At 49.4% G+C, this 27,741-nt stretch overlaps 1 protein-coding gene across 1 annotated transcript in view; it reads left to right on the top strand.

The window, feature by feature from the left end:
- CELSR1 (cadherin EGF LAG seven-pass G-type receptor 1) overlaps positions 1 to 27,741 on the top strand; it is a gene marked incomplete at its 5' end in the record, with an annotated part of 180,755 nt that overhangs the window by 119,040 nt on the left and 33,974 nt on the right. The window contains 10 exons of the mRNA XM_021707906.1: positions 12,322 to 12,479; positions 13,645 to 13,808; positions 14,304 to 14,429; positions 15,044 to 15,210; positions 20,571 to 20,756; positions 21,814 to 21,927; positions 22,583 to 22,757; positions 23,347 to 23,488; positions 25,574 to 25,694; positions 27,481 to 27,664. Of these exons, the coding sequence (XP_021563581.1) occupies positions 12,322 to 12,479; positions 13,645 to 13,808; positions 14,304 to 14,429; positions 15,044 to 15,210; positions 20,571 to 20,756; positions 21,814 to 21,927; positions 22,583 to 22,757; positions 23,347 to 23,488; positions 25,574 to 25,694; positions 27,481 to 27,664 (1,537 nt within the window). The remainder of the gene's footprint in view (positions 1 to 12,321; positions 12,480 to 13,644; positions 13,809 to 14,303; positions 14,430 to 15,043; positions 15,211 to 20,570; positions 20,757 to 21,813; positions 21,928 to 22,582; positions 22,758 to 23,346; positions 23,489 to 25,573; positions 25,695 to 27,480; positions 27,665 to 27,741) is intronic.

The raw sequence follows: 27,741 nt of genomic DNA, 5'->3' as shown, positions 1-27,741 counted from the left end.
TCACCTTAGCCTCCCAAAGGCGCGGGATTACAGGCTGAGCCACTGAGCCTGGCTGAATGCATTTTTATAAAGAAGGTGTGAGCTCTAGCAGAAATAAACCTCTCCTCTCCAAAATCAGCTTCTCCGTTTCTATTTGAGCAGAGAATCCAAGGGCTCGATTTCTATGACCTTGAGATGACCTCTAGGTACTAGTGTCATTAGGCATTTTCACCCAGCTGGGACTCACAAACATTTACTTGTGCATGTCCTTCAAGACCTCCTAGGTCCATGTCACACGTTAAACTTCAAGGTCACGAGGTGAGTGGGCTGTGACCATACCTGTACCCCCACTGCATTCCCATTGTCAGGGGAGTATCTCCATTTCTTTCTGTGAGTGTTCCAGAAAGCCTAAGGGCTTCCACCCAGACACTTGTCTCTGGCTGGTTTTGATGAGAATGTTCCTGGGCCCTACAGATCTGCCGTGGCCGTACAGTGTGGCCACGTGACCTTCCTTTCACCTCCCTGCAGCCCTGCCCTCCACTCTCCTCTTCTTCTATCCCACCCTCCTTCCCTCCCTTTCTCCCTTCCCTAAACATTGAGGACCCACTGCATGCCAGGCGCTGTTCTGGGTGTAGGGTTAGGGCAGAGGACAAAATAATTAAAAATCTATCTCCCGAGCCGGACTCGGTGGCTCAGCCTGTAATCCCGCGCCTTTGGGAGGCTGAGGTGAGTGGATTGCCTGAGCCCGCGGGTTCGAGACCCGCCTGGGCAGGCGAGACCTCATCTCTACAATAAATCAAAAAATTAGCCGGGTGTGGTAGCACATGCCTGTAATTCCAGCTACTCGGAAGGCTGAGGCAGTGGAGCCCAGCAGGTCGAGGCTGCGGTGGTGCACTCCAGTCTGGGCAACAGAGTAAGACTCCAAAAAAAAAAAAAAAAATCTATCTCCCTCTAGGAGTTCATATGGAGTAGGGGAGGGGGAAGAGGGAGAAGGAGAGAGGTAGAGGGAGAGAGTGTGTGCACACAACAAAACCAACAAAATTTGGTATAATGAGTGCTGGTATGTGCTCTGAAGAAAAACAATGTGAAGCAGAGTATGGGGAAGGACTGGAGGCAGGTGGGATTGTCAGTTTTAAGGAGATGATCAGGACAGGAACAGTGAGCACCTCCTCTGAGCGGAGTCTTGCAGATAAATGACATGCTTGTACTGCTATTTCTTACTTTTCAAGTTTAGATTTTATCTGTTGACTCCTATCCTAGAAGATGTGGGTTTAGCTGGACTGCACCCCTCCCCACCCCTTCACCACATGCTTGGCCAGGTCTGTGCTGTGTTCCATTTGTAACAGAACCCCAAAGAGCCTCTTCTTGGGACATGTGTCCAAAAAGAGGGGAAATGGCCATTAGTGAAGAGTGATAGGTGTGTGCTTTTTTCCAAAACTATGAAAACAAAAACAAAAGTCATTGTTTATAAAAGTGGGTATACAGTTCTCTCACAGAGTCCAACTTATAAAGGCTAACTGAGAAGTTAGTTAATAGAATATAAGGTCATCCTTACCATGGAATGTTGCACAGCCGTTAAAAATAATGGCAGGGTCTGTGTGCTGATGGGGAAGGAGCTCCACTAACCACCAATAGACTTAAAAAGCACAGTGCAGAACTGGTTGTAGGGTGTACAAGGCCTGACAGTTCACAAACTCATCCTAGAAAAAGTGCTACATACTTCATTGCTGAATATCACTGTAGTCACCTTCAGAGTATTTCCCTTGGAAAGCTATGCACTGATGCCAGTGCTTTGTCCACGTCAGAGTAGTTCTGGAACTCTTTTTCTGGAATGGCCATCAGAGTTGTTGTCACAAGAATGCTGGAGTTTGAATTAGCTCAGTGAACAAACATTAAACATCTTGTTAAACTTGGCAAGAGTGGAAGTGAAATCATGGACATGTTAGTCCAAGTTTATGGGGCTAATGCCATGAAGAAAACAGCAGTGTACAAATGGATTAAACATTTTTCTGAGGGGAGAGAAAGCCTCACTGATAAAGAGAGGTGAGGATGGCCAGTAACGAGCAGAGCTGATGAAAACATTACAAAAATTCATGTGTCGAATTGTGTGTTGAAATTGTTGGCTGGCTGTGAGAAGAGTAGCAGACCAAATAAACATTGATAGAGAAACAGGAAAATCTTAACTGAAAATCTTGGCATGAGAGATGTGTGCAAAAATGGTCTCAAAGGAGCTCTATCAGGAGTCATCTGGGTCATGGGATTATGAACCATTTTTGTTTTTTCTTTTAAATTACATTTTTTTGTTTAAAAAAAATCATTGGATTTAATAATATGCAAGATAAAGAAGCTAAGCTAGTTAATTAAGCTTTTGCTAAATTAGTTAAGCTATGCAAAATATATAAAACCCTTCCATTAAAGGAGATGGCCACATGGACTCTAATTTTATCCTTCCTCTGCTTCTCTCTCACTGACCACGAGCAGAGGTGATACCATGTTTAAGACATGGGTTTGGGGATGCACCCCAGGTAGTCAGTTACTGCTTTGGAAGGTCAAGCCCTTCCCCAGTCCCCAGTCTGGAGTGCGAGCTGTGGGCTTTCCTCCTGCTGTGTTTCCTGCTTATACCACCCACTTCTCATCCAGTCCAAGCGGATGTTCCATAAATATCGAATAACGATGTCTCCAGCCCACAGGCAGTGTTCCAGGTGCTCCCATCAGGTCATGGGATGATGTCTGTAGCCGCTGCCCTTATCCTGCATCTTGGGCTCGGAATGTTAAATGCCTCCTTAAAGTGACGTGGCTCATTAAAGCCGAAGGGGGGGCCTTTGTGTGGCCACTGAGCCCTGTGAGGGAAGTGAGCCCATGAGAGAAGTGACAGTGTCCCGTACGCAGGGGCTGCAGCGGGTAGGGAGATGCCTAGCTGCTGGCAGGTGATGGAGCCGGAAGATAAGTTGCCTGGTTTCCTTTCCCAAACACGGGCCTCGTTAGATGGAAGAAAGTCACCTGCTATGGAAACATGATGATTCTCTAGATGTGCAGCCCCACCCTGGGGCTTTTGTTTTCCATAGCCCGGTTATGGAAAGTCACCCCAGGGCCTGGGGCAGGCCTTGTTTCAAACCTGGTCATGGCTGTTTCCCGTCTGGTATGGTGGCCCTGTGTCATCCTCCTGCATCTGTCTCAACTCTCTGGTACTTGCCAGTCCACCTCCTCATCCACTCATTCCCCGTGATTTGAGATGCAGTATGCTGTGGCCGTCTCCCCGGACTCTAGGCCTTTCCTGCCTCTGTCCCCTAAGTACTGAATCTAGGCGGGCAATGGTGGCCAACATGCACTGACTGACTTTTTGCATATGCATCACCCATGCAATCCTCATGTCGGTCTTTGGAGGAGGTGGTACTGGTGTTCTCTGTTTTATAGATGAGGAAACTCTATAAATGGGGGCCGGGGTTGGGCGGAGTTGTGGGTCCCGGCATCTCTCGCCTGCTCATGTGCCCTCTACTCTCGCGTGTGTCATCCCAGGACCATCAACACGCTGTCCTGCTGTGACCGTCCCTTTCCTCCTACCTTCTCTCCATTTTTATACCCACGTCCATGCTTTCTTCTCAGCACCCCCATCTTCACCTTCATCACATAGACTCTGAGCACGTTGTCCTTCAGTGGCCTGCAGACCAGGAGGGTGGGCAGGCTGGGCAGGAAAGTGGTGGAGGCGAAAGGAGACAGGAGTCCAGGGGGCCAGACTCTGGGAACAGAGAGGGGACTGTTACGTCCAAGCAGAAGCAGACCAGGGCTTTGTGAGAGTATGTACATGCAAGTGTGAGTGTGCAAGAATGTGTGTACAGAGTGCAAAGGTACACAAATGATTATACGCACTTGAGAGTGTATGCTCATGTGAGTGAGTGTGCACACACTTGAGTGTGTATGCACACATGCAAGTGAGTGTGCACACGTGCAAGTATGGGTGTATGTACATGTGTGAGTATGCAAAAACGTCTATGTGAAGGTAAGTATGAGTGTGAGTGCACATGAGTGTGAGTGTGCATTAGTGCTGCCACATATGTGAGGATGAATGAGTGTGCCTGTAGGAGTGTGAGTGAGTGTGTACATTTCTAGTGAGCATTTCCCCCTTGCTCACAGAAGGCATTTTTGAAAGATCAGTAAATCCTCCTTCCCAAAGCTCTCTGTCCTTTCTTTCCCAGGACACTCTATTGTGGGGGCTGAGCTCAGAGGCTCCAGAAATCCGTCCCCATGCCTGTGCAGAGAAGGCCCCAGTGGGCTGCTGCCAGGAGTGCCCACTCCCCTCCGTGTCTTGCTTGTGGGGGTTTCTCCACCTGGGAGTAACAAACAGTCAGATTTATAAATCCCACCTGTGGAGGGACCTGAGCTTCGGGTCGGGTGCCTGAGTGTCGCCCAGTTTGTACCCGTAAAACCCTCAAGAGAAGGGGCATGTTGCTTTCCAAGAAGGCGCTGTATATGCCTTAAAGACCCCCCTCATTTTGTGTCCTTATTTGTTATTGGAGGAAAGACTCCCCTTTTCAGCAAATCTGCATAAATTCCCAGGTTCCCAGCACGCCTAGGGGAGCAGCCAGGCTTCAGAGGGTACCCCATCCTGGTGGCCGGGCACTGGGGGCAGCAGTCGAGATGCTCTTGGCTCCCTCTCATAGCCCCGGTGGCTTTTGTCTGGTCAAGGGGTCGGGCTTAGTGGGGACTGGCGCTGTGCCCTGTTGGATCGTTTCCAGAACAAAATTAATTACCATGGAGATCATGGAGCTCTTAGGAGGTGCTTATTTCCATCCACTGCCAAGCACACACGCTGAGGAGACGCCTGCCTTCAGACCCATGGCTTTTGCATTTCCAAGCGTGTTGTATGCTCTTCAGGAAAGCACAGAGTTCCTCACTTTTGTCTTTGGCCAGAATTGTCAGAGAAACTTGGGTTAGTCTTCCTGCCTGTGAAATAGAAGGCCTTAGTGTGATTAAAGAAACTCTAGGTGACCAGTTGGTTCTGACTCTTGTTGGAATCCTTTTTCTCTTCTTTTTTTTTGATGTTTTCACAGTGGTAATGTATATAAGCACTGTCTATTATTTCCAGGATAATTGGATAAATGGAGAAAATGGCATGCTAATGACAGAACACGAAGCCACAGGTGGCTCCGTGTCTCAGCAGCTGGAGAAGAGCCTGTGGATTCAGTGGAGCTGCTTAATTGCTTTTTTTAAAAAATGTGAAAAGAAACTTTATCAATATAGGGAACCATTAGGATGGTAAAAGTTCAGGGAGAACCACCATTTGCAGTTTTTATTTTTTTGCTTTCTGTCCCATCTTTTTAAGTAATAATAATAGTGCCGCACACTGTTATGGGCTGTTTCCCTCGTGCCCGGCATGGTTCCAAGCTCTTCACATTTATTATTCATTTCACCCCACGAGGAAGGTGCTATTTTCACCCTCTGTGTTACAGACAAGTCCTGGCATGCAGGAAAGTCATGTGACTTTCCTGAGTGGGGTCAGGATGTGAGCCCTTGGCTTTCTGAAGGTGATGCTGTCCTGTGACCCTCCCCACCAAAATTAGGTGCTTGGCGAGGAGTCAAACAGTAACATCAGCCAACCCAAGTCAGACATTCCACACAAGGACTCAGGTCCATTCTTTCATCTTGTTCCCAAACAGCCCTAGAAGTAGCAGCTATGTACTAACTCAATTTCTAGAAGCGTCTGCCTGTGCTCAGCAGTATTTCATCTGCCTCAGGTCCCTGACAGGTGAGAGAGTAAGGAACATCCGCCCCCTCTCAACCTGAGCTGTGCAGAGGGTCTTGAGGTTATCTTACAGTTTGGGATAACTTGGAGCCACCTACTCCACCTGGCAGCTGACAGGTGTCCCAGTGGCCCAGTTGGGCTCCCAGGCAGTAGTTTGCTTTCCACAGCCCTCAGAGGGATGCTGTATTCTTCCCAGGATGTAGGTTTCCATTGTCTTAAAAAAACTCAAGGAAGGTCTGTGTTCTTTTTTCCTTTGTTATTTATGTTAAATGCGAAAAGAAGTAAATATGTGTGTAATTTAATTTTTGAGAACTCAAGTATCTGCTACTGATTTAGTTGACGGAAGAAGGTGAGATGACTTGGTTCATGATGTTGTAACGGCCCCACCCACTGATTGCAGATGCAGAGGAGGTGGGCTTGGGATTGATCCATTGCAGCAGAACTGTCTCCAGGCTAAGGGCCGCTCCAGGTGATCAGTGGCTCCCCCTCCTCCCTCTCTCCCCACACCCCAGAGCCAGCCTAGCCCTCGTGGACAAGTCATTTGTCCTGTTCTACTTGACAGAACTGGGGCGCAGGTGAGCCCAAGATGAGTGATATCTGTTCATCATACCCAACTCCTGTCCTGGGCCCTGGGGATTCTGTGGTAAGCGAAGCAGGTGAGGTCCCTACTGCACGTCCCTGTGTTCTGGGTGGGAGGCTAAGCAAGGAGGATGAGAAATACCAAGCAGCAGAAGGGCCTTGAGAGGAGTCAGGGGGAGGCGATGGCATGGGACTGGGTGTTGGCTTTGGGTGTTGGTTTAGCGGTTCCAGGACACACCTGGCTGTCCCTTACCCTGTCTCTTCCATGTTCCTTCTCTGTGGTATTGGGATGAGCCCTCCTAACCTTGTGAGAGACACAGACCCATCAGCAACTCAAGTGGTCACCCTGTCAGAACATGGTCCTGTTACCTGCTCAGGAATGTGGGGCCCCTGCCCAGGCCCACTTGGGTCCTAGGAAGTAGTACCTTGCTGTGAGCTCAGACTTCCTGAGGCTCCTGGGAGTTTGACTTGAATCATGCCAGTATGTGTATATCTCGATGAATTTCGTCCATGTGGCCCTGCCCAGTTTACCAAGTAGCTTTAGAGGATTGCCCTGGTTGCCTCCGAGGGAGGGCTTGTCACCTCTGTGCCAGAACTGGCACGGGGTCTTGGCCACATTTCCTGGGGCGGTTGTCGGCTGGTCAGGTCTGAAGCCCATCGTGTTGAGAAATGACAGCATAGGGAACAGTCAGCACTGCACTTTGACTCTTTACAAGCATTCCTGAAGTCCAGCCATCTGTGAATTCTTTGATATGAACGTCAGTTAATCATTTCTGACACACAACATGAATTCATTCATCTCCTAAGGTGTGCCCCTCCTGGTGTCTGGTTCCATGGGCACCCCCACGCCACCTTCTGTGCATTGAAATTGTCCCCCACTGGCCTCCCAATGTGGAATTGTCTGCAATAGGTTAAAAGGCTAGAGAAACGTGAGCACTTCATAAGGACCGAACGCTTTTGTGTGCACACAAAAACTCTCCTGCTGCTTAGAGCGTCTAAGTGCAAGCAAGTGGGGAGGGCCTGCATGGAGGGCAGAAAATATGTTGAAGGGAAATAAAATGGGGCTGGGCCCTAGTCTTGAATCCTGGATCAGGAATCCAGGTCTACACAGCTCTGCACAGTTTGGCCCCTTCGATCCCTCCTTGAAGTGCCCAGCTGCACCATAGGTTTTTTTCCTCAGATGGTGACAGGAGTGAGTGTGGTGGTCTGTTCTCACTGGCCCTATTTGCATCCAACCCGGGGAGCCTAGGCTGGCCGGGCAGCACTCTGAGGGGTATAGATGGCACCATGTGCAGGCCCTGCTAGCTGTTCTGTGTTTCCAGCCTATGTAGGTTGTGCCTGCTTTGCTTGGACCATGAGTGTCTAGGCCTGGTCACCGTGAGTTTTCTGTCCCTGAAGTGAGGCCTAGGGATCAACTGGGTCTCTCAGGCCTGGCCAGCTGCCTCATAACACACAGCTGAGTCCTTGGAGGACAGACAGGGACACTAGTGCCTCCACTGTGCTGGCCTTTGTCCTTCCTGTCCTTCTGGGCTTAGGTGCCTGGCACCACCTAAAAATTGGGAAAAAACTCAGATATTGCCATTTGGCCACCTGTATTTCTACACTGTCTTTTTCTTTTGTGTAAATATGGGACAAACTTTAAAAATTAATCTTAAAAACCTTGGGGAGCAATTCATTTCGTCTTCTTCTGTATTCCTCCCCACCTGTCCCATTCATCGGCTGCAATTAGCCAAGCCGCTAAGAACTTTCTCTGGCCAGTGCTGAGTCTCCCCATTGGCACTCTGAATAAGTGACTTGAACTGCTTGCTCTTTTAAAACTCGAGACGGAAGATATGCTGAATGGAAACCCAGAGCCATTGCCACCTCCTGGTTTCTCCTCTGCTGGCTTCTGGTTCTGTGTGTTGGCTTTGCAGCTGAGATGCCTTTTTCTTCCTTTGACAAAAACAGGTTGAGTGCACCTGCTGCTGCCTGAGTTTTGTGTCCCCATCCTCATTTGAGCCACATATATAATCATCTGCATACCTCTTGGCCTTTCCTGGAGAACTTTCACATCTCTTACAGCATTTATTTTTAGGAGGCTAAATAATATATTTTGTCTCAATTTTATAGATAAAAATGGGATCTTCCCAAGGATTATCTGGTTAGCAAGTGACCAGGGGGCTGGTGAATGGAGCCCCCCGAAACAATTTTTTTTTAATTTGAGGTGAAATTCACATAAATTGTTTTGTTTTATTTTGTTTGAGTCAAGGTCTCACTCTGTCACCCAGCCTGAAGTACAGTGGTACAATCACAGCTCACTGCAACCTCGACCTTCCAGGCTTAGGCAATCCTCCTGGTTCACCCTCCTGAGTAACTGGGGCTGTAGAAATAGGCTAGCGTGTCCGGCTAATTTTATTTTTGTAGAGGTGAAGTCTTGCTATGCCTTAGGCTGGTCTGCAATAGGCCTCCTAAAGTGCTGGAATTACAGGCATGAGCCACTGCACCCAGCCTAAAATTAAGTTTTAAAGTTTAGTATATTCACGTTGTGCACCACCACCTCTATTTAGAGCTAAAATATTTTCCTCACCCCAGAAAGAAGTCCCATTCTTGTCAGTAGTCACTCTCTATCTTCTCTCCCCCAGCTCCTGGCAGCCACCCATCTGCTCTCTCTTTATGGATTTGTCTATTCTGGACATTTCATATACATGGAATCATACAGTATATAGCCTTTTGTGTCTGACTTCTTTCATCTAGCATCATGCTTTCAAGGTTCATCCATGTTGTAGCATATGTCAGTGCTTCATACCTTTTTGTGGCTGAATAATATTCCATTGTTTGTATAGACCACAATTTGTTTCTCTATTCACTTACTGATGGATACTGGGTGGTTTCCATCTGTTGGAAATTGAGTCTCTGTTTTCAGTTCTTTGATGTATATACCTGGGAGTGGAATTGCTGGGTCACATGGTGGTTCTGTGTTGAACTCTGAGGAAGCCCATCCATGCATCCTGAGTCACCAGCAGCACCACGTGCCTCCCACCCCTGCCTTCACCCACATTTGACGATCCCCACCACACAATGAATAGTGGCACATGTGTGAAACTCAGACTAGCTGAGAGGTGGGGCATTTAAATTGCTAGCCCCACTCACTGCTTATTCTGGGGTGGTGTGAGAAGGCGTGGGCCATCAGATGCTGTGATTGCTGATCCCAGGAGCTGGGACCAGGCCTTCAGGCTATGCAGGTTCTCTCGCCACTCCGCTGTATTTCTCTCCTTCTGTGGGTTCTCCCAGCACTTGATCCAAGACTGGCTCCTGGGCCAAAAGGGTCATCACTTTTGACGGAGCAGCCAGTGGATCTGACTGGAAGTAGGAATCCAGAAGGACATATTGGGTGATGTTTCTCAGAGACTGTCAGGTGTCTCAGCAGCGGGTTGTCGCAGGTTAGTATGTGTTGCTGTAAACATAACAGTGATGTTTTCTTTGTCTTTTGCCTCCAGTTTCTTTCTCCTGGCTGTTTTTTTTCTTGAATCCTATAGCTCCAAGCTGTTGATTACAAGTAGCAGTTTACAACAACTGCAGTTTTATAAACAGCAGCTTAGTTTCATTACAGCCTCCCAAGTGTAAATGCTAGTTATTGTCCTTCCTCCAAGTCTCACACCCATCCCCAACAATGTAAATTACAAGTTGTAAAGATAATAATGTTGGGTCTGGACAGTGTGAGGAGGTGCCTCTTTCCCCAGGATAGCATCTAACATTTAAACACCCCATAATGGGCATTTCCTCATGTCTTCCACTGTGGGCTGCTGCTACAGGTGAGAAAGCAGATTTTTTTTTTTTTCTTTTTGAGTTGGAGGTCTCACTCTGTTGCCCAGGCTGGAGTGCTGTGGTACAATCACAGGTCACCGCAGCCTCGACCTCCTAGGCTCAGGCAATCCTTCTGCCTTGGCCTCTCAAGTAGCTGGGTCTACAGGTGTGCACCACCATGCACACCTGTATTTTCGTAGAGGTGAGGTCTTGCTATGTTGCCCAGGTTGGTCTCAAACTCCTGGGCTCAAGCAATCCTCCTGCCTTATCCTCCCAAAGTGCTGGGATTAGTGGCATGAGCCACCATGCATGGCACAGATTATTTTTTATATGCTCACCAACCTATTGCTTCACCACAAGTGAAATCTTTAAGGAAATAGCTTATCAGACCTTGTGATTTCATCAGCGGATGTAAAAGATTATCAAAAGTCTTCCTTGGACTTGCCTGAGAAGGGTTTCGGGAGGCTCAAGCACCTATGTTGCTGTCACCCTCAAAGTCCCTATAACACAGAGAGGAAGGGTATTCTAATATTTAATTCTTATCTTACAACATAGAGAAACAGGTGTGTGATGCTAGGGCATGGGGAAATGGAAGGCTCAGCTGGGGTGACTATATACAACTGTGTAGGCTGCATACTGTGCAACTCCGGGGGTGTTGCCAGCATGTGCAGGGTTCCCTGAAGTCATGCAACTTGGCCATATGGCTGAATTCCTGTTACCAGAAGTTCCGTGTCCTGCCTTTCAGCCCAGTGTGCCTGGTCAAATAGATACTTTGTTTCTATTAAAAACTGAAAACTTTTTTTTTGGAATGAACTGTGTGGTTATTTTCCTATTAAAAAGCATTGAGGATGACTTAACTAAATTCTTTATTTTTACAACAACCTATTTCCAAGCTGTTATAGAGAAGCATAAGATTGTATCATGTTATAAACTCCAACTGACCCTAGCACTCTGAAGAGGAGGCATCAAGCCCATCATTTATTGGGGTTGAGGATGGATCCTGCAGGGTCTGGGAAAGGAGAGAGCTGCCCCATGCCAATGGTGAGGCCTGATGGCACTTCCCTTGCATTCTCCTAGTTCATTTTCAGTCACCTACGGGATGCAGGTTTCGTTACCCAGGTAGAACAGATGAAGAAGAAAATTCTGCTGCCTGGCCCAGCAAGAGCCAGACCTCTGGCTGCTTGCTGCATTTCTGGGACTTTGAGGCCCACAAACCCGGGTTTCGTGGCTGGCACAAATGGTGTGAGGTCAGCTCTACTTCTCTTGCTGGAAGGATACCTGAGTTGTTTGGATGGATGTACTTCTCGTCCCGGGAGGGTCCGGCAAGGGACCGATCTTTGTGAGGGCTTCCTGGGGGAAGTAGACCCATTCCAGGATGGCAAACTGCAGCCTCCTCCAGGAAGAAGTTTCCCCAGGGCCCCTGATTCCCGAAGGAACTCTTGTCACCAGCCCCAGGACAGGCTCCTGGCCTGGACAGGGAGCTTCATGTCTTGTGGAGGAAAGTGTGGCCTGTTGTGGGGAGCAGTGTCTTGGAATCCATACTTTAGGAGCATGGAGTAGGGGACCACAAGTCTGGCCCGGAACTGCAGAGTTGGGAGGATATCCATAGAATAGCAAAGGTGGCTGTTCAAGAGGCTTCGGTGTTGGCTGCTGTGTTAGTTCCTAGGGCCGCCATAACCAAGTACCACAAACTATTGGCTTAAGCAACAGGCATGTATTCTCTCCCAGTGCTGGAAATCAGAAGTCTGAAATCGAGGTGTGGGTAAGACATGCCCCTCTGACAGCTCTAGGGAAGGGTACTTCCTGCCTCTTCCTAGCTTTGGTGGCCGTCAGTCCTTGATGTTCCTTGGCTTGGGGACATTTGCTCCAGTATCTGCCTCTGTGGTCACATGTGTGTCTCTGCGTCTCCACATCTATCCTCTTAAAAAGACAACTTGAGTCAGAGTCCACCCTATTCCAGAACAACCTCATCTTAACCAATTATCTCTGCAACAGCCCTGTTTCAAATAAGGTCACATTCTGAAGTTCTGGCAAGGACGTGAATTTGGGAGAGATACTATGCAACCCAGTACTGCTGGTTTGGAGAACTAATTTGAAACAAGTCTGGGGTCTCCTTGCCCTTGTTCCACATGCTGCCCCTCCCTGAGCAGTGTGTGGGTGATATTGGGGGTGGCGGGTATACCTGCCAAGGGCACTGGTAGAGAAAACGCTGATACCTTCTGTGCTTTCTCTTCTGACAGCCCAACATTGGCCGCCTGGGCCTGCCCCATGGGCCATCTGGGGAGAAGGTGGCTGTCGTGACAGTGGATGACTGTGATACAACCATGGCTGTGCGCTTTGGAAGCTATATTGGGAACTACAGCTGCGCTGCCCAGGGCACTCAGAGTGGCTCCAAGAAGTGAGTATCCTAGGAGGAGAGGTCCTGGACATCCACACTCCCAAATGTGGGGTCGCCCTGTGGCCTCCAAGGGTAGGACCCCAACACAGGCATTTTGGGCTCAGCGCCCTGGTGACCCTATTTCAGGCTGGAGTCAGAGTCCCTCCCTTGGTTGGGGCACTCTCCCTCTGACACATTAGAACCTTCTAGAATAAGTTCCTTTGGAAATATCTGTCAAAAGAGTGGCCAGGCTGACCTCAGGGTTGTGACGGCTGGCTTGCAGACTTGGAGACTGTCCCTGGCCTTGTCTCCATGGGATCACTGGCTTTGTCCTCACCAGCACTGGACCCTGGGACTCCAAGACTCTGTTAGATGGAAGTGCCATGTCCCTACTGGTCCCAGAGGTTTCTTAGGGCTCATTTTAACTCAGGGACAAAGAAATTCTGACATAGACATTTATGGCCATTCTCGTGTTTCCCTTTTTTGTAACTCCAGCTTTAATGCCCAGAGCAGAGGCCCTTATGGGACTCACTTCTAAATGTGCTTTGGTGCGATATTGAATAACGGTTTTGGCGATCATGATGAGATAAACCTGATATATCCTGAGCATACGATAAGGGCCCAGGACAGTCACCTGCCTGTTTCATCCAATCCCCCACCCCCAGTGGAGGTAGTATGATGCCCTTTCACTGATAAGTAAGCTGTGCCCTAAAAAGGTCGGAGCCCCTGCTTAAGGTCACATGGCTGCCTGTGGCACAGCCAGGGTTCTAATTTTCCTTTGACCTCCCTTCAAGTTCATTCCTTTTCCTGGAGACCAGAAGAAAGTAGTCACTATTTGACACTGACCTGTGCTACCTGTGCTCCACAGCCTGTCTAGGTGTGGACTGGCCCTAGAGGTGGACTGGACTCAGTAAGTGGTCACTGGTTAACCCAAAACATCTGGTTTGTCAGGACATAATGCAAGTATGAGGAAACTGAGGCTCAGAGAGGCATGAAGAGCCAGTGGTGGCACCAGAAGCAGGGTCCTTTTATGCTGGCCTTCTGCTTACCCACCTCTTAACTCCTGCCTGCTCGATGACTGACGTGTTTTTGGCAGCAGAGGCTACGGGGATGAAATCACAGAACCTGGCCCTAGTGGCCACCTCTTGCTACCTGGATGCCACAGAGGATGGATTTATCTCCCTAGGTCCCTGGATCTGACGGGCCCTCTGCTCCTGGGAGGTGTCCCCAACCTGCCGGAAGACTTTCCAGTGCACAACCGGCAGTTTGTGGGCTGCATGCGGAACCTGTCAGTCGATGGCAAAAATGTGGACATGGCTGGATTCATCGCCAACAATGGCACCAGGGCAGGTATGGGCAGCCACCAGCATGTTGGGGCTGTCATCGTGGGCATGGCTGGACACCGACTACCAAGTGAGAGAGGGCCATTTGCACGTCTCTGGGGAGGTGTCTTTTCCCCAGAAGTGGGTGTCCCCAGCTATAGGCACCTCCTAGGCGTGCCTGCTCTTGAGGTCTGTGGGTTCTACAGTTTGGGGTTACCAGTATGCTGCTGAGCCAGCCAGCCAACCCAGGGGCACACACAATCCTAAGATCTTGTGCATGTTACCTAGTAACTGGGCCACCTGTTGCGATAACCTGGAGCCCTGGAGTTTCCAGCTGTGGGCGGTGTGCTCAGCACCATCTCAGTTCTTGTATCCTCATGGCTGCCAGCAGCTTTCAGGCCTGACCTGACTCCTGTCTGAGCCACTTTCAAGTCTGTCCTGTTTCCCACACCAAACCTGCATGCATGCACAAAGCCAGGACGTCTCCTCCAAGGTAGGCTCTGCTGTGTGCTCCCCTTGCCAGGCTGTGCTGCTCAGAGGAACTTCTGCGATGGGATATGGTGTCAGAATGGGGGCACCTGCGTGAACAGGTGGAACACGTATCTGTGTGAGTGCCCACTCCGATTTGGCGGGAAGAACTGTGAGCAAGGTGAGTACCTGGTGTTGTCTATCCCCCCAACCACAGCGGCCTGGAGGCATTGCTCCTGGATGTTGGGGTGCCTGGGAGCTCTCATGAGGGGGCTGCACATCGGGGCTGGCAGCCTCTGGCGGCGTGCCGAGTTACTGTGGACTCACACTGTTCTCTTTCACACTGTCCTCAGCAGAGCCCCTGCTCCTGTCCCTGGGCTCCCCAACCCTGCAGATGTAGGGCAGGATGGGTAGGCTGGGCTGGCAGGGCCCATCCCAGCACCCCTGTCCATGGATCCCAGAGATCCTGAGGCTCTTCCTTCTGCCTCCTGTCCAGCCTGACAGCCCCTTCCCATGCCTGGCCATGCCTGGGAGCCTGCATGATCGCATGCCTTCATTGCACTTCCTAGGAAGGTGGCATGTGTCACAGGGTGAGCTTCCACAGAGCCCATGGCTGCTGGCCTCAGAGGTCTGTATGTGGTCTAGATGGAAGTCTCAAATTGGCCTTTGTGTTAAAATGAAAAAGGCCCAGGACCAGCCTCCCTGGGCCCGTCTCCCTCCCTTACAACTGAAAAAGATTCTCAGAGGCTCACCTGATTTTGGGACATACCTGAGGTCCAGGGCCTGTGTCCGCAGCCATGCCCCACCCCCAGCGCTTTAGCGGTGAGAGTGTCGTGTCCTGGAGCGACCTGGACATCACCATCTCTGTGCCCTGGTACCTGGGGCTCATGTTCCGGACCCGGAAGGAGGATGGCGTGCTGATGGAGGCCACTGCCGGGCTGTCCTCCAGGCTCCATCTCCAGGTGAGTGGGACCCCACACCACCTGGGGGCACCTGCAGGGCAGGCAGACACGGGAGTGAGGGACCTAGGTGCTGGCTTCCTGGTGCATGCTTGGAGGGCACCTGCCACTCGCCCCTCCTCTTCCCATGCCTACCCCTTGCGCTTTCCAAGGGGAATGAAGGGAAACGTGAGTGGCTTTCTCAAGTGGCAGCACAATTGCTCCATTCATGATGGTAAAAGCGCAGGGATAATAGTGTGTGGCTGTGGATTCCCAGCGGGGGTTCCTTTCCAGCCTTTTCTTTCCTCTGGGAGATGGGGCGAGTAAACGTGGGGTCGGGCAGGCCCAGCAGCCCTGTAGAGTTCAGCCAAGGTATGTCTTAGCAGATCCAGTCTCCTTCTAACCGGAGGATGTGGCCTTTTTTCTGGCTAGTTGCATGGGCATTTCAGAGACGAGGGAGGTGGTGAGCATTCAGGTGGAAACGGCAGGCCTCCATCAGTTAAAGCTGTGCCCGGATGGTGGCTGTCACCTGCACCACTGTCTGCTGCCTCTGGGGGCTTGCCTTGGCACAGAGATTCCCAAAGACCCACTATGTTGCTGTACGCATGTGTTCTATCTTTTTGGTCTTTCCTGTTTTGTTTATTTAAAACATTGGATACAAGTTTCTAAAAACTTTTACAAGGTTTTATCAATGCGCTCTATTCTCTGGTTCTTTGTGTCAGTGTCCACTCACTTCTCCCAAGCGCTAGAAACACTTTACTGGAGGAACAGCTACAAGTTTCTTAAATTTGGAAAAGGCCAGGTCTTCTTTCATTGGGTTGCCCTTGTACCTCTGTCTCTGTGGGAGGGGAGGGGGAGGAATGTTGCCCCTACCCTTAGCCTGGAGTTTAGAGAGATTTTAAATGCTCTGGAGACTGTTCTACCTGGCAGCCTTGGGGATTCCCCTTGTCCACAGCACAGATCCACAGCTCATCTTTGTCCCCAGGCCGTTTCCATCTGCAGTGACGCAGAGACAGGCGTTCTCGAGTAAACCCTGTGGCCGTGACCCCATTGGAGCAGAGTTAAGATCTGAAAACACACCAATTCTCCCTCCTGGAAAATTCACTTTAGGACTCTTCTTAGACCAAATTCGCCTCCCCATCATGGGAGTATCCTGAGGGAATCAGCAGCGGCTGTGGGAGCCATCTTGATTTGAAGTCATTCTGTAACTAGGTTATTCTTTTCTTTCTTCTAGGCTTTTTTCCCAAGTATGTATACCTGTGTACATGCCATGTATGTCTTCATGGGTCTGCAAGTGTGTGGGCATGTCTGTGTATGTTTGCATGTGTGCACATCAGTGTGTCTGTGTGTTTGCATGTCTCTGTGTGTGCGTGTATATTTGCCTGTGTCTCTGTGTACATACATTCATGAATATCTGTATGTGTGTCTGTGTGCTTGTCATTGTCTGTGTGTGTCTGTATGTGCATATGTGCATGCCTGTATGCATGTGTCTGTGTGTACATGCCTTCATGTATGTCTGTATGCGTGTGTGTATGTATGTATGTGCGCATGTGTGTGATAAGACCCAGGTGCACCTGGTCTCAGAGTGGCACTCACTCTCTTCATTATCTCCAATCAGGTACATTATCTCCAACCAGAGTCAGCCTGAGCACCCCCCACCACCCCACCGCCATTACACAGAGCTGCTTGCTGCGCTTAGATAAGCCTCCTCTCTTGGCTTGGGTCTGGGCTACATTGGAACATATGGCCCCATCGTCCCAGGATAACCCTCCTCAGGTGTAATGGCTCCTGCTGTCAGGAAGTTCTTCCTAAAGCTTGCTCTAGGTCCATCTGCTGTCAGCTGCATGTCCCAGGGAACTGTGTCTCATTTCCTTCACTCCCTTGGGTCCTGGGACTTTCTGTTCTGCCCAACTCAGAGTGAACGGTCAGAGGTGGTCAGAAGTGAGATGGATCTCTTGGAATGTCTTCTGAAAGGTCTCCTTCCACACAGGGGAAACTGAGGCCTAGAAACACTGCACTCCAGGCTCCTTGGTTTATTCATTTCCCTGGTTCCTGGGACGGCCACAGGCACTTCTTCCATCACCTCTGTGGACAGACAGTCCATCTGGAAGCACTTAATGTGTGGCAGATATTGGCCTAAGAGGTAGAGGGAGTGGACAGAGGGACTGCCCAGCATATACTGTACCCCACTGTAAACTCCCTATCAGAGGTCAGCGGGGACAGGACCCAGAGGCACCCTCATGGTCTGGCAGGGTGCACACCCTCAATACGTGAGTTAGCACAGTGCCTGAGTCGGTGGGATGGGGGCAAGAGGGGGTCCAGCCCAGACAGGAAGCCTCCTGTTCTTCCTCACATCACAGCTTAGGAGCATTTTCCAGCATGGACTCATTTGGATCATATGGAAGCTGCAGCGTGTGCATCAGGGCTAATTACAGCTGTCATTGTGTTTCCCTTATTAACTTGCAGTTTCATAAGTTTACCAGGTGGTCCTGGAAGCTCACACAGGGCCAAATCTTGGCAAGCACATTTCTGCCCGGGGATGGTATTTTTCTCTATGGTCGTTTCACTGTTGGAACAGATCAAATTGGCTGTTTTCAATTCAGGTGATGAATTTGAGCTCATGAGTTGTCATTTGGCAGTGGGGTCTCTATAGGAAAAAAGTACGCTTTCAGTAGGAACAGCACTGAAAGCCACAAACTCCCATATTGCTTGAGTAATTACATCATGGGTAACCCATCTAAAAATTAAGGCTTTTTTTTTTTGGCCAGTGTCTACAGCCAGCCCTCCCTGTGGAAGTCTGAGTGGCAGGAGTGGTGGCCCTGAAGGGATCCTACAAACCCCAGTGGACACCTAGAAGGCCCCCCAGGGCAGTTCCCAGAGGCTGGTCAACCAGGATTATAGGAAGGCTTGCTCTGGGTAATTCCTACTTGACATATTAAATTGCAGAGCCTGTGAATTCTATAGTACAAGGTTGGGTGTTCCTGAAAGTCCCCCAAGGTGGGCCAAACAAGGCTGCATTCTCATCCAACAGCCCAAACAATTTGGCTAATTGCTCTCAGGCACCCTAATCCACTGCATTGTCAAGTAGGATATCCTTGCTATTGTTGACCGCCTGTCTGAAATCCTGACACACCTAAGGTGGGGGGCAGTTACTGTCATAAGTCCTGGGGTTCATTCTATAGATACCATTTTTGTTTGTAGACACAATGTCACTTTGTCGATCTGCTTGCTTTGGAGTTTTGATAGAAAGAGAACGGCAAGGGAAATTAAAGAGTTTACTTAAACTTCTGTAGAACAAAAGCAAACAATGTTAAAAAGGTGGAAAAATTATCTTTTTAAATTGACTACCAATGGGCATCAAAAATCAAAATACATCGTTAGTTGTATTACCTTTACAATCAGTTAAAAAAATGTTTTCTGTTTTCCATCATGAGTTTATCTTACACCTGTGGGGAATTCAGAAGTATATTTCTGAACTAGCAGGCATGTGACATTTTCTAGTAACTCGTTTTGGTATTGTTTCCAGCATAATTGCAGGTGAGAGAACATACACTGTGTAGTTTCAGATCTTAGACCTTGAGACTTGCTTTACAGCTCAGATTTTTGTGAATATCCCATATGTACCTGAAAAGAATGCATGCTCTACAGTTGTTACACGTAGTATTCTAGGTATAGTGTTATGCATAGTGTTCTCTCTCTATATATATGTCAAGTGAGTAAAATCTGTTAACTGGAGTGTTCAAATATTCGATATCATTATTGATTTTTTGTCTTTTTATCTTCTCAGTGACTGAGAGAAGTGAGTTACAAAACTCCGATTGTGATTGTAGATTTATGTATTTCTTCTCTTATACTTTGTTGGTTTTTATTTTATAGATTTTGAGGCTGTTAGTAGGTGCATTCAGGTTTAAAATTGTTGCATCCTCCTAGCAAATTGACTGTGTTATCATTATGAAAATCCTTGTTATCTCTAGTAATGATTTTTGCCTTAGAATCTACTTTGTCTCATATTAAGATAGCAACACCGTTTTTCTTTTGGTTGGTGTTTACATGATATATCTTTTTCTATCCTTTTACTTTCATCATTTTCTGTATCCTTGCATTTCAGGTGAGTCTCTTTTAAGCGGTGTGTTAATCGGTTTTTTAAAAAATACAATCTTTTAATTGAGGTTACTTTTAAATATGAGTATCTTAGGCTGGTTACAATCTTGTTTTCTGATATTTTTTGCATGCATTTTAACATGATAGCTTTACCCTTATCTTATGACATGTAAAACTTACACCCAGAAATTAGAGTCTAAGGACACCTGTATCTGTTTCCTTGAAAGTTTTGTGATTCCCATTGTTCTATTCAAGTCTAAATCTGATGATTCTATTGTTTGGATTCCCCTTAGGTCTCTTTTCATTCTTCCTTGCTTCTCTTGTTTTTCTAGCATACTGCTGCCTCCTCATATACTCAGTTATTTTTTACTGAGTTCTAGACATTGTATTGAAAAACTAGAGAGAATTTTAAACCAGTATGCACTGTCCTTATCTTCCACCCTTACTTGTAGCAACCAGCCAGGAACACTTGCCATCCCAGACACTTTAATGCAGCTACAGGTTGAGGTGGGTTTCCAGTCCTCCCAGAACTGGCCTGTTTCTTGTTTACTTTTAGTGTATAGCCCTTCAGAGACCCTACCCTTGGCAGGCCCTGAACTCATTTTTGATCCCCCAGCCCCATGAGCCTAGAAGACTTTGCTCAGTTTTTCAGCCTCATCATGTCTTCCAGGACCATAACAGCCATGGGGGAAAATAAACACTGTGCTCACTTGTACAGATTTCCGTTTTCTCCCTGGTCAGGCCCCTGAAACTCTCTTTGGCCTTGAATCACTCCAGTACCTTCAAAAAGGTGTTCATCAATATTTTGTCTAATTTTTATAGGTATTTCCAAGAGGAGCGTTGGTACAAATTACCTAGTCCTTCTTTAGGGGGACTAAGATCTTGAGATTGCTGTGCTGATTTTTGGTTTTTCATACATGTTTAAACATGGAGGGCTGGATCTTATCTCATAAAGTGTAACGTTTACATACAAAAATAAGAGCCCAATAGTCTCCTAAGTGGTGGATCCCAATACTTAAAAGTCTAATGGGGCTTGTTTTCAGTCCTTACCCTTGATCTTTGTCAAACATTTGATACTTTTTATCATACAATAAAGCATACAACTCTGTTGGGTGTTAAAGGCAAAACAGCAAATTCCAACTTTGCCTAATTTTTCAACCCACCTTTGATCCGATGCCGCATTGTAAGTCCATCTGCATGGCTTCCTTACTTAAGTGACTGCAGCATGTTTTCCCTTTCATCGTCATTGTACCAATCAGTTGGTGTGCCTCTCCCTGCTACAGATCCTGAACAACTACGTCCAGTTTGAGGTGTCCCATGGCCCCTCTGAAGTGGCATCCATGAGGCTGTCCAGGTTGCGGGTGACTGACGGGCAGTGGCACCACCTGCTGATAGAACTGAAGAGTGCCAAGGAGGGCAAGGACATCAAGTACCTGGCGGTCATGACCTTGGACTATGGGATGGACCAGGTGAGTAGGCTCTTGCACCCTTCCTCAGGCCTGTCACAATGCAGAGTGACCCCTGATATGCCAGGACCTGCCAGAGACTGTGGATTTGAGGAAGTATTTTCTGAGTCCCAGAATTTGGGACTTACATCCCACCTTATGCTGAGGTCACTGGTGTCTGTGTGTCATCCCCCATTCAGATGGCCTGCCCCTACAGGCAGGAACTGGGCTTTGTCTGGCTGTGTTTCCCATCATGGTACCATCGGCGCCTTCAGCAGTGGTTTCTTTTAGCAAAGTTGCCTTGAGCAAAAACTGTATGCTTGGCACTGTGCTTTTGGGGCACAGAAACAAAAATGTAAGGACCTATACCCTCAGAGTGTGGAGGAGAGTGAAACCTGGGGAGTAGTGAGACCCAGTTCCCGGAGTGCTGTGGGACACCAGGGAGGCACACCTGTCCCAGGCAGGCAAGTGGCACTGTCCCAGACAGAATGCATCAGAACACTTGCTGGACCAAACTGGATTTCCACAGTTTGCAGTCAGGTAACACAAGACATTTTTTATGAGATGCCCACACACTTAAGGGGCTACTTGTGATTCCCAAGAGCTCTTAGTGCCGAGGATCATCTTACACCATAGCTCTGAGAATAAATAGATGCTGTGTTCCAGGTACCTGCCTTTCTGGGACTGGATATTGTCTGGGACTCTCTCAGGTTCCCACAGTGTTAACAAATGGATGTATTTCCATTTGCTGTAATCTTCCTGGTTCACCAAGCTCTTTGTCACCAAACTGGTTTAGTGGTGTGCCTATGATTGATGTGGGAGACTTGCCCGTGATCCTCCTGCTGACTACCTCAGCTGGGCTGGGACGTGCATGCCAGTCTCTGGCCGGGTCCCTTTGCCTTGCCTGTCACATGGAAGCCATGCCTGGCCCTGCTCTCTTTTTGGCTACCCAGATGTCCTCAGGCTCTGGGAGATTTGTTAAAGCGACTGTTCTAGCTGTCTAGCATGTTCTTCCCTGCTGGAAGATGTTTCTAGAATGGTGACTGTAACCCCTAGAGCCCCTCTCTCTTTTTCTGCACAGAACACAGTGCAGATCGGGAACCAGCTCCCCGGGCTGAAGATGAGAAGCATTGTTGTCGGGGGCATGTCTGAAGACAAAGTCTCTGTGCGCCACGGGTTCCGGGGCTGCATGCAGGTATGGCAGAGTGGGGAGCCTGCCCCTGCGGGTGGCTGGGTGGCTGCTAGCACCATAGTTGGTGCCATCAGTCAACTTGTTAGTTTTCAATAAATGGATAATTTGTCTGATAGGCATCCCCACCTTAATAACTCCTGTTTCCTCCTAAGACCTATCCTCTCCCATGGTTCCCCTCAGTGTCGGGAGTCCCTAGGTCCCCCACACCCTCTGCTGCCATGCCACAGTGGGGCACCTGCCCCTTGCCTTCATGATGTAGGTTCAGGAATTCAGCCCCTCGCTGCACCCCCACTTGGGCCAACCCCAAACACCACCCAAATGGGTCCTGTTTTTGTCCCCGGACCAGGTATTCTAGCAGCAGCCAAGAGAGCTGTTCACAGAGTTCACTCATAGCCCTCTGGGGAATACGCTTCTCATGGCCCACCCCACACCCCAGACAGTCGGGCTGGCCTTGCCCACCTCTGTGCTGCTCTCCAGCCAATAGGCTGTGGGGGTGAGAGAAGCAACTCACCCGTCCTAGCTCTGTAGATAGATGAAGTGTCATGTAAAACAAGGGACTGAAGAAGTCTTGGGGTTCTTCTAACCCCCATTCACCTTTCCAGGCTCCTCTACCCTCAGTGCCCTGAGACTGAGTCCGGCTGCCTTTTGTTTAACACAGGGAGTGAGGATGGGGGAAACGTCTACCAACATCGCCACCCTGAACATGAATGATGCCCTCAAGGTCAGGGTGAAGGATGGCTGTGATGTAGAAGACCCCTGTGCCTCGAACCCCTGCCCTCAGCACAGCCACTGCCATGACACCTGGGACAGCTATTCTTGCATCTGTCACAAAGGTAGGACCCTCCTTCCTCCTTCCATCACTGGTGGGCAATGCCTCTGGTGGCTAAATTACAGGGAGGGGTGCTAAGTGTGGTCATGAGCTTCCCTGACCGGCTCTCTGAGGGCTTTTGGAGTGCTGAGCTTTATTTTATAAGTAGGCTCTTGCTTCTTAAAATGGATTCCTGTGCCTTTTATTTGGGGCATAGGGAACATTCCAGACTTTATCTTCATGGCACACGATGAGATTAGTGAAAGAATTTGTGAAAAGACACATTTTAAAAATCCTATATTTAGAGATCACCCTGGAATTTTTGAGGTGCTTAAGTCATCCTCTGCTGGTGCCTGTGCCCTGTGTATCCTGGGGCAGAGGGCCAGGAACCCTGCCCCATGGTTTCCACCCTCCCCAGGGCATCCTAAGAAGGCCCTCCTCTCTGTATTGCCAAGTGTAACCCACATAAAGTTTGTGTTTCCTGTGACTTCAAGGCACCCCGCCTCTTCTCTCTGCTTAGAAGGGGAAAGTTAGGTCTTGTGACAGTTGCTTGAGGTCCACGCAGAGGGGTGGACTGATTCTGGGTGGAGGTAATGCTGACCCTGTCCCCACAGGGTACTTTGGAAGAAAGTGTGTGGATGCCTGTCTCCTGAACCCCTGTGAGCACGTGGCGACCTGCGTGCGCTCCCCCACCTCCCTACGGGGTTACGCATGCATGTGCGGGGCCAGCCACTATGGACAGTACTGCGAGAACAAGTAAGAGACGCCCTTTGACCTCCTCGCTCTTTCGAAGTCCATTTAGCTACTTTTCCTCTTGAGTTATTTTCTTCTCTTTGTTATTTTGACCCAAAGATACACATAATTCTGGATAATAGAAACATTTTTTTTTCAAATTTGGCATGGAATAAACAAGAATCAAATTGGATGTCTCAAACATACCCCCTTGAGTTGTGTTTCCACCCCAGAAACACAGTAGGACTCACATTCGTCTGGAGTCCCCGCCATGCCCACAGCAAACAGGCACTGTGAGATATAAGAAGACTGGTATAATTCATAGAGGATATTTTCTCCCTTGAGTCTGTGGGGTTGAAATCATCTCTGACGTGTATGAAAATCCTGGTGGAGTTAGGGTCAGGAGCAGTGTGATCTCTGGCCTTCTGGAGAGCTATTTGCAGAGGACAGGGTTCGCTGAATACAGGGATCGCTGAGTACAAAGATCGCTAGGCTCAGGTGTATAATCATCACAGGTGGGTCACTTTTTCCAAGGTGGAGCCGCTTGGTTCTTCACAGACCAAAACTCGAACCCCTTTGGAGGTGATGCATTTGTGGCCCCTTGTCCTCAGTTGCTGACAGCCATCCTGGTGCAGGGGCCCCATCTCGTAGGAGGGACTCCTTGCTCTGACCTCTGTCTACCTGAGCCTAGAGTGTGTGCTGTGATCCTGGAAATGGGAAGCAGCCCAGATGTTGGCAAGATGTGATCCATGGGAGAGCCCAGAAGAGGTGCCTTGGGGGAATGCAAAGGGTGGCTGGGGCCAGGGGGCTCAAGGGGGAGGGCATTCCAGGGAGCAGAAGCAGAGCTTCTGAGGAGCTGGAGAGGAGCAAAAATGAATGAAACTGGTCTAAAGAACTCAGAGGGTCAGTCCAGGGAGGCAGAGAGGCCTAGGGCTGAGGACAGGTCTGCAAGCCAGGAACTAGAGCTCAGCTTTGTGGAGGCCAGAGATGCCCAACAGAAAAGTGACAGGACTGGTCTGCGTCTTAGAGAGCCCCCGGCTGCTGCATGGAGTGCAGTTTGTTGTAGACAGGAGAAGAGACACTGAGAGGCTCATTCAGTGTCCTTGAGGCCTGGTTCTACAGACACCCCGGGGCTGAGGGGAGAAAGATGGCCCTGGGGTCCCCATGCTGCAAACACCCATAAATACCAGATTGGAACTTCTGGGGCTTAGGAACTCTGGCCTAGCTGTTTTTATGTCCCTGATTCGTACATATTTGGTAGTTAATAATTGCATGCCAGGTAAGTACAGGAGGTTGGCAGCGGGGTGGAGGGAAATCCATGAGCCAGGATGGGAAATGCAGGAGCCTACAGGACGTTTTGTGGCAGAATACCACAGGAAGGTGGGCCTGTAGGTAACACTTCAGGTGCAGTCTACAGGTTGGGTGGGTTGTGCACAGCAACAGCCAGTGGCTTGGAGGGAGGGGCCTGACTTCATCGCTGCTGACCTCATTGCTGCTGGTCTTCAGTGTCTGCTGTGGCTCTGCCAGGGGAGGCTCAGGGTTCAGCTTGATCGAGGCTGCTGTCAGGTGTATAGTTGCATGTTGCTAACGTGAGATGCATGTCACACTGTAGAAAGGCTGCCCAGCACATCTGTGGGGACAGTAGCCAGCACTGACCCAGAGGTCCTGGGGAGTTAAACATGCTACAGCATCCCATGTTCAGGAGCTTCCCACCAGGCATCTCATGCTGGCATTCACCCAGGTCCCCGGGAGAAGTTGCCCAGGGCAGACGAGCTCTGTCTGCATATGTGAGGCTGGGCCATGAAAGGCCAGCCTGGCAGCGGGGTTAGTTGGCATTGAGCCCCTGTGAGCCAGGAGCCACGTGCCACCCCCACCACACTAAGAGCAGCTATGTCATGCTGATCCATGAGTTGGGGGGGTGGAGTGCGGTGAGGTTGGGAGCCAGTAGGGGGAAAACTGAGGCCACGTGACGTGGAAGGGAGGTGCCCAGAGCCTGGCCCAGCCAAGCCTCCTGGGCAGCCAGCCGTCTCCATGCTGCCAGCAGACTTCTTCTCATTCCAGAAAGCACAGTTACGTAATCCTCCATCTGCCGCCTTATTTTCCCAACAGAATTGACCTTCCGTGCCCCAAAGGCTGGTGGGGAAACCCTGTGTGCGGACCCTGCCACTGTGCTGTTGGCAAAGGCTTCGATCCTGATTGTAATAAGACCAATGGCCAGTGCCAGTGCAAGGTGAGGCCCCGCAGGGGACAGTCAGAAATGTGTTCCCAAACTGAGCACAGACATATACCCGCACAGCTACGCATACCCCTACCCACACACGCTTGCACACACACACTTAGCTGTACATACTCACGTGAGTATGCTTTTGTGTACAAATGTGCTTTTAGATTTCCTTGCTGCTCTGTGAACACACCGGGGCTGCTTTTCATGGGTAAGCTGGGTCAGCCACACAGTGACTGAGAATCCTTAGGCTATCACCCTCTGATACAGAAAGTCCAGCAGTTTCCGTGAGGACTGGCTTATCTTCAGTGCTCAATCCTAACGCATAAACAGCACAGAGCTTACATCTCGTATTCTCTGGCTATGCGTGAGTGGTCTCAGTCCAGGTTCTAGGAAACCCTATCCCTTTGCCCTCTTGGAGCCCATCATCACCTTCAGAATCATCGTGTCCATAACTGCCATGGAGTTGCCATAACTTGAAACCCAAACAGAAGGTCTGATGTGACAGCAGTCTTGGCGAGGGGTGTGAGCTGTCGTGCAGACACAGCCTACCCACCCCAAGAGGGAAGTTGTCACCATGATGTCCTCAGATGCTTCCCCATGATGTCAGTAGTGGTCCTAGTGCTCCACAGTGGTTCTGACAACAGCATAGGACCTGTGCCCTGAAATGTGCAAATGAAAATTAAAACGGCATCCTAGGGCCAGTGTTGGGCCTACACGTGTAACCTGATGGTGGCTGTAGCATCATTGCGTGGCAAGGGAGGAAGGGATGTGGGGAGTATATTTGGAGGAAATTTGCCTGTTTTTTTTTTTCTCCAAGTTATAGAAAATTCAAGAAAGAATTGAAAAAGTCCTAGTCACCCCATCTCAACTCGACTGCTAACGTTTTAGCAGCTCTTTCCAGGGTTTCCGCTTGCCACAATTTTATACACAGTAGGGATCCCTGCTTGTCACAAAAGCCTGAATGTTGCTCATAAGTCTGCCCAGCTCGTGGCCTGCCCATTTCCCAGAGGGGAGGCCAAGTGACCAGTCAAGGGTGATATGGCCAGTCAGCAGCAAGAGTGGGCATAAAGCCAGGACTTTCTGAAGCTGAAGCACAAGCTCTTCTTCTTTTTCTTTTTTTCTTTTGAGTTGGGATCTTACTTAGTCACCTAGGCTGGAGTGCAGTGGCACAATCATGGCCCACCACAACCTTGACTTTCTGGGCTCAGGTGATTCTTCAACCTCTGCCTCCTGAGTAGCCGAGACTAGAGGGGCATGCCACCATGGCTGACTAATTTTTTGTGGAGATGAGTTCTTACTATGTTGCTTAGACTGGTCTCGAACTTCTGGGCTCAAGCAATCCTCCTGCTGTGGCCTCCCAAAATGCTGAGATTATGGGCGTGAGCCACCGTACCTGGCCCTGAAGCACAAACTCTTGACCATCACCTTGACCTTCCCACTGGGGGACATTCAAGTGGTTTCTAATTTTTCACAACTTAAAAAAAAAAGGCTCAAGAGCCATCCTCATTTGAATCTCTGATTCTTTCTGGGACAGATATGGAAGTGCCCACCATAACAATTTGCTAAGAAACAGGGGAGGGTGCTTACCAGGAGAACAGCCCCTTATGGGTCTGATATTGTGGAGACCTAGTCTCAGGTAAGGAAGGTGGGCAGAGGGTGGCAATGAGAGCACAGGTAGGGCTGTTGTCCAACGTGCGCATGCTTGGGAGTCTTGGCATGGCTCAGGAAACACCCTGCAAGGTGGGACCTCCCACCAGCCTCTAAGTCATGGGCATTGCTTCTGCTTTTGCAGGAGAATTACTACAAGCCCCCGGCCCAGGACTCCTGCCTGCCCTGCAACTGCTTCCCTCATGGCTCCCACAGTCGCACTTGTGACATGGACACCGGACAGTGCACCTGCAAGCCCGGTGTCATTGGCCGCCAGTGCAACCGCTGTGACAACCCTTTTGCTGAGGTCACCACTCTTGGCTGCGAAGGTCTGTGTTGTCCCTTGACCCCCTTCAGGTCACACGACAGGGGCAGGCTTCTGGGCTGGTGTGGCGGGGAGGGGTGG

The sequence above is a fragment of the Carlito syrichta genome, unplaced genomic scaffold (genome assembly GCF_000164805.1).
Source record: "Carlito syrichta isolate Samal-C Ts95f unplaced genomic scaffold, Tarsius_syrichta-2.0.1 Scaffold126791, whole genome shotgun sequence".
Lineage (NCBI taxonomy): Eukaryota > Metazoa > Chordata > Mammalia > Primates > Tarsiidae > Carlito > Carlito syrichta.
This window is presented reverse-complemented; position numbering and strand designations above follow the sequence as displayed.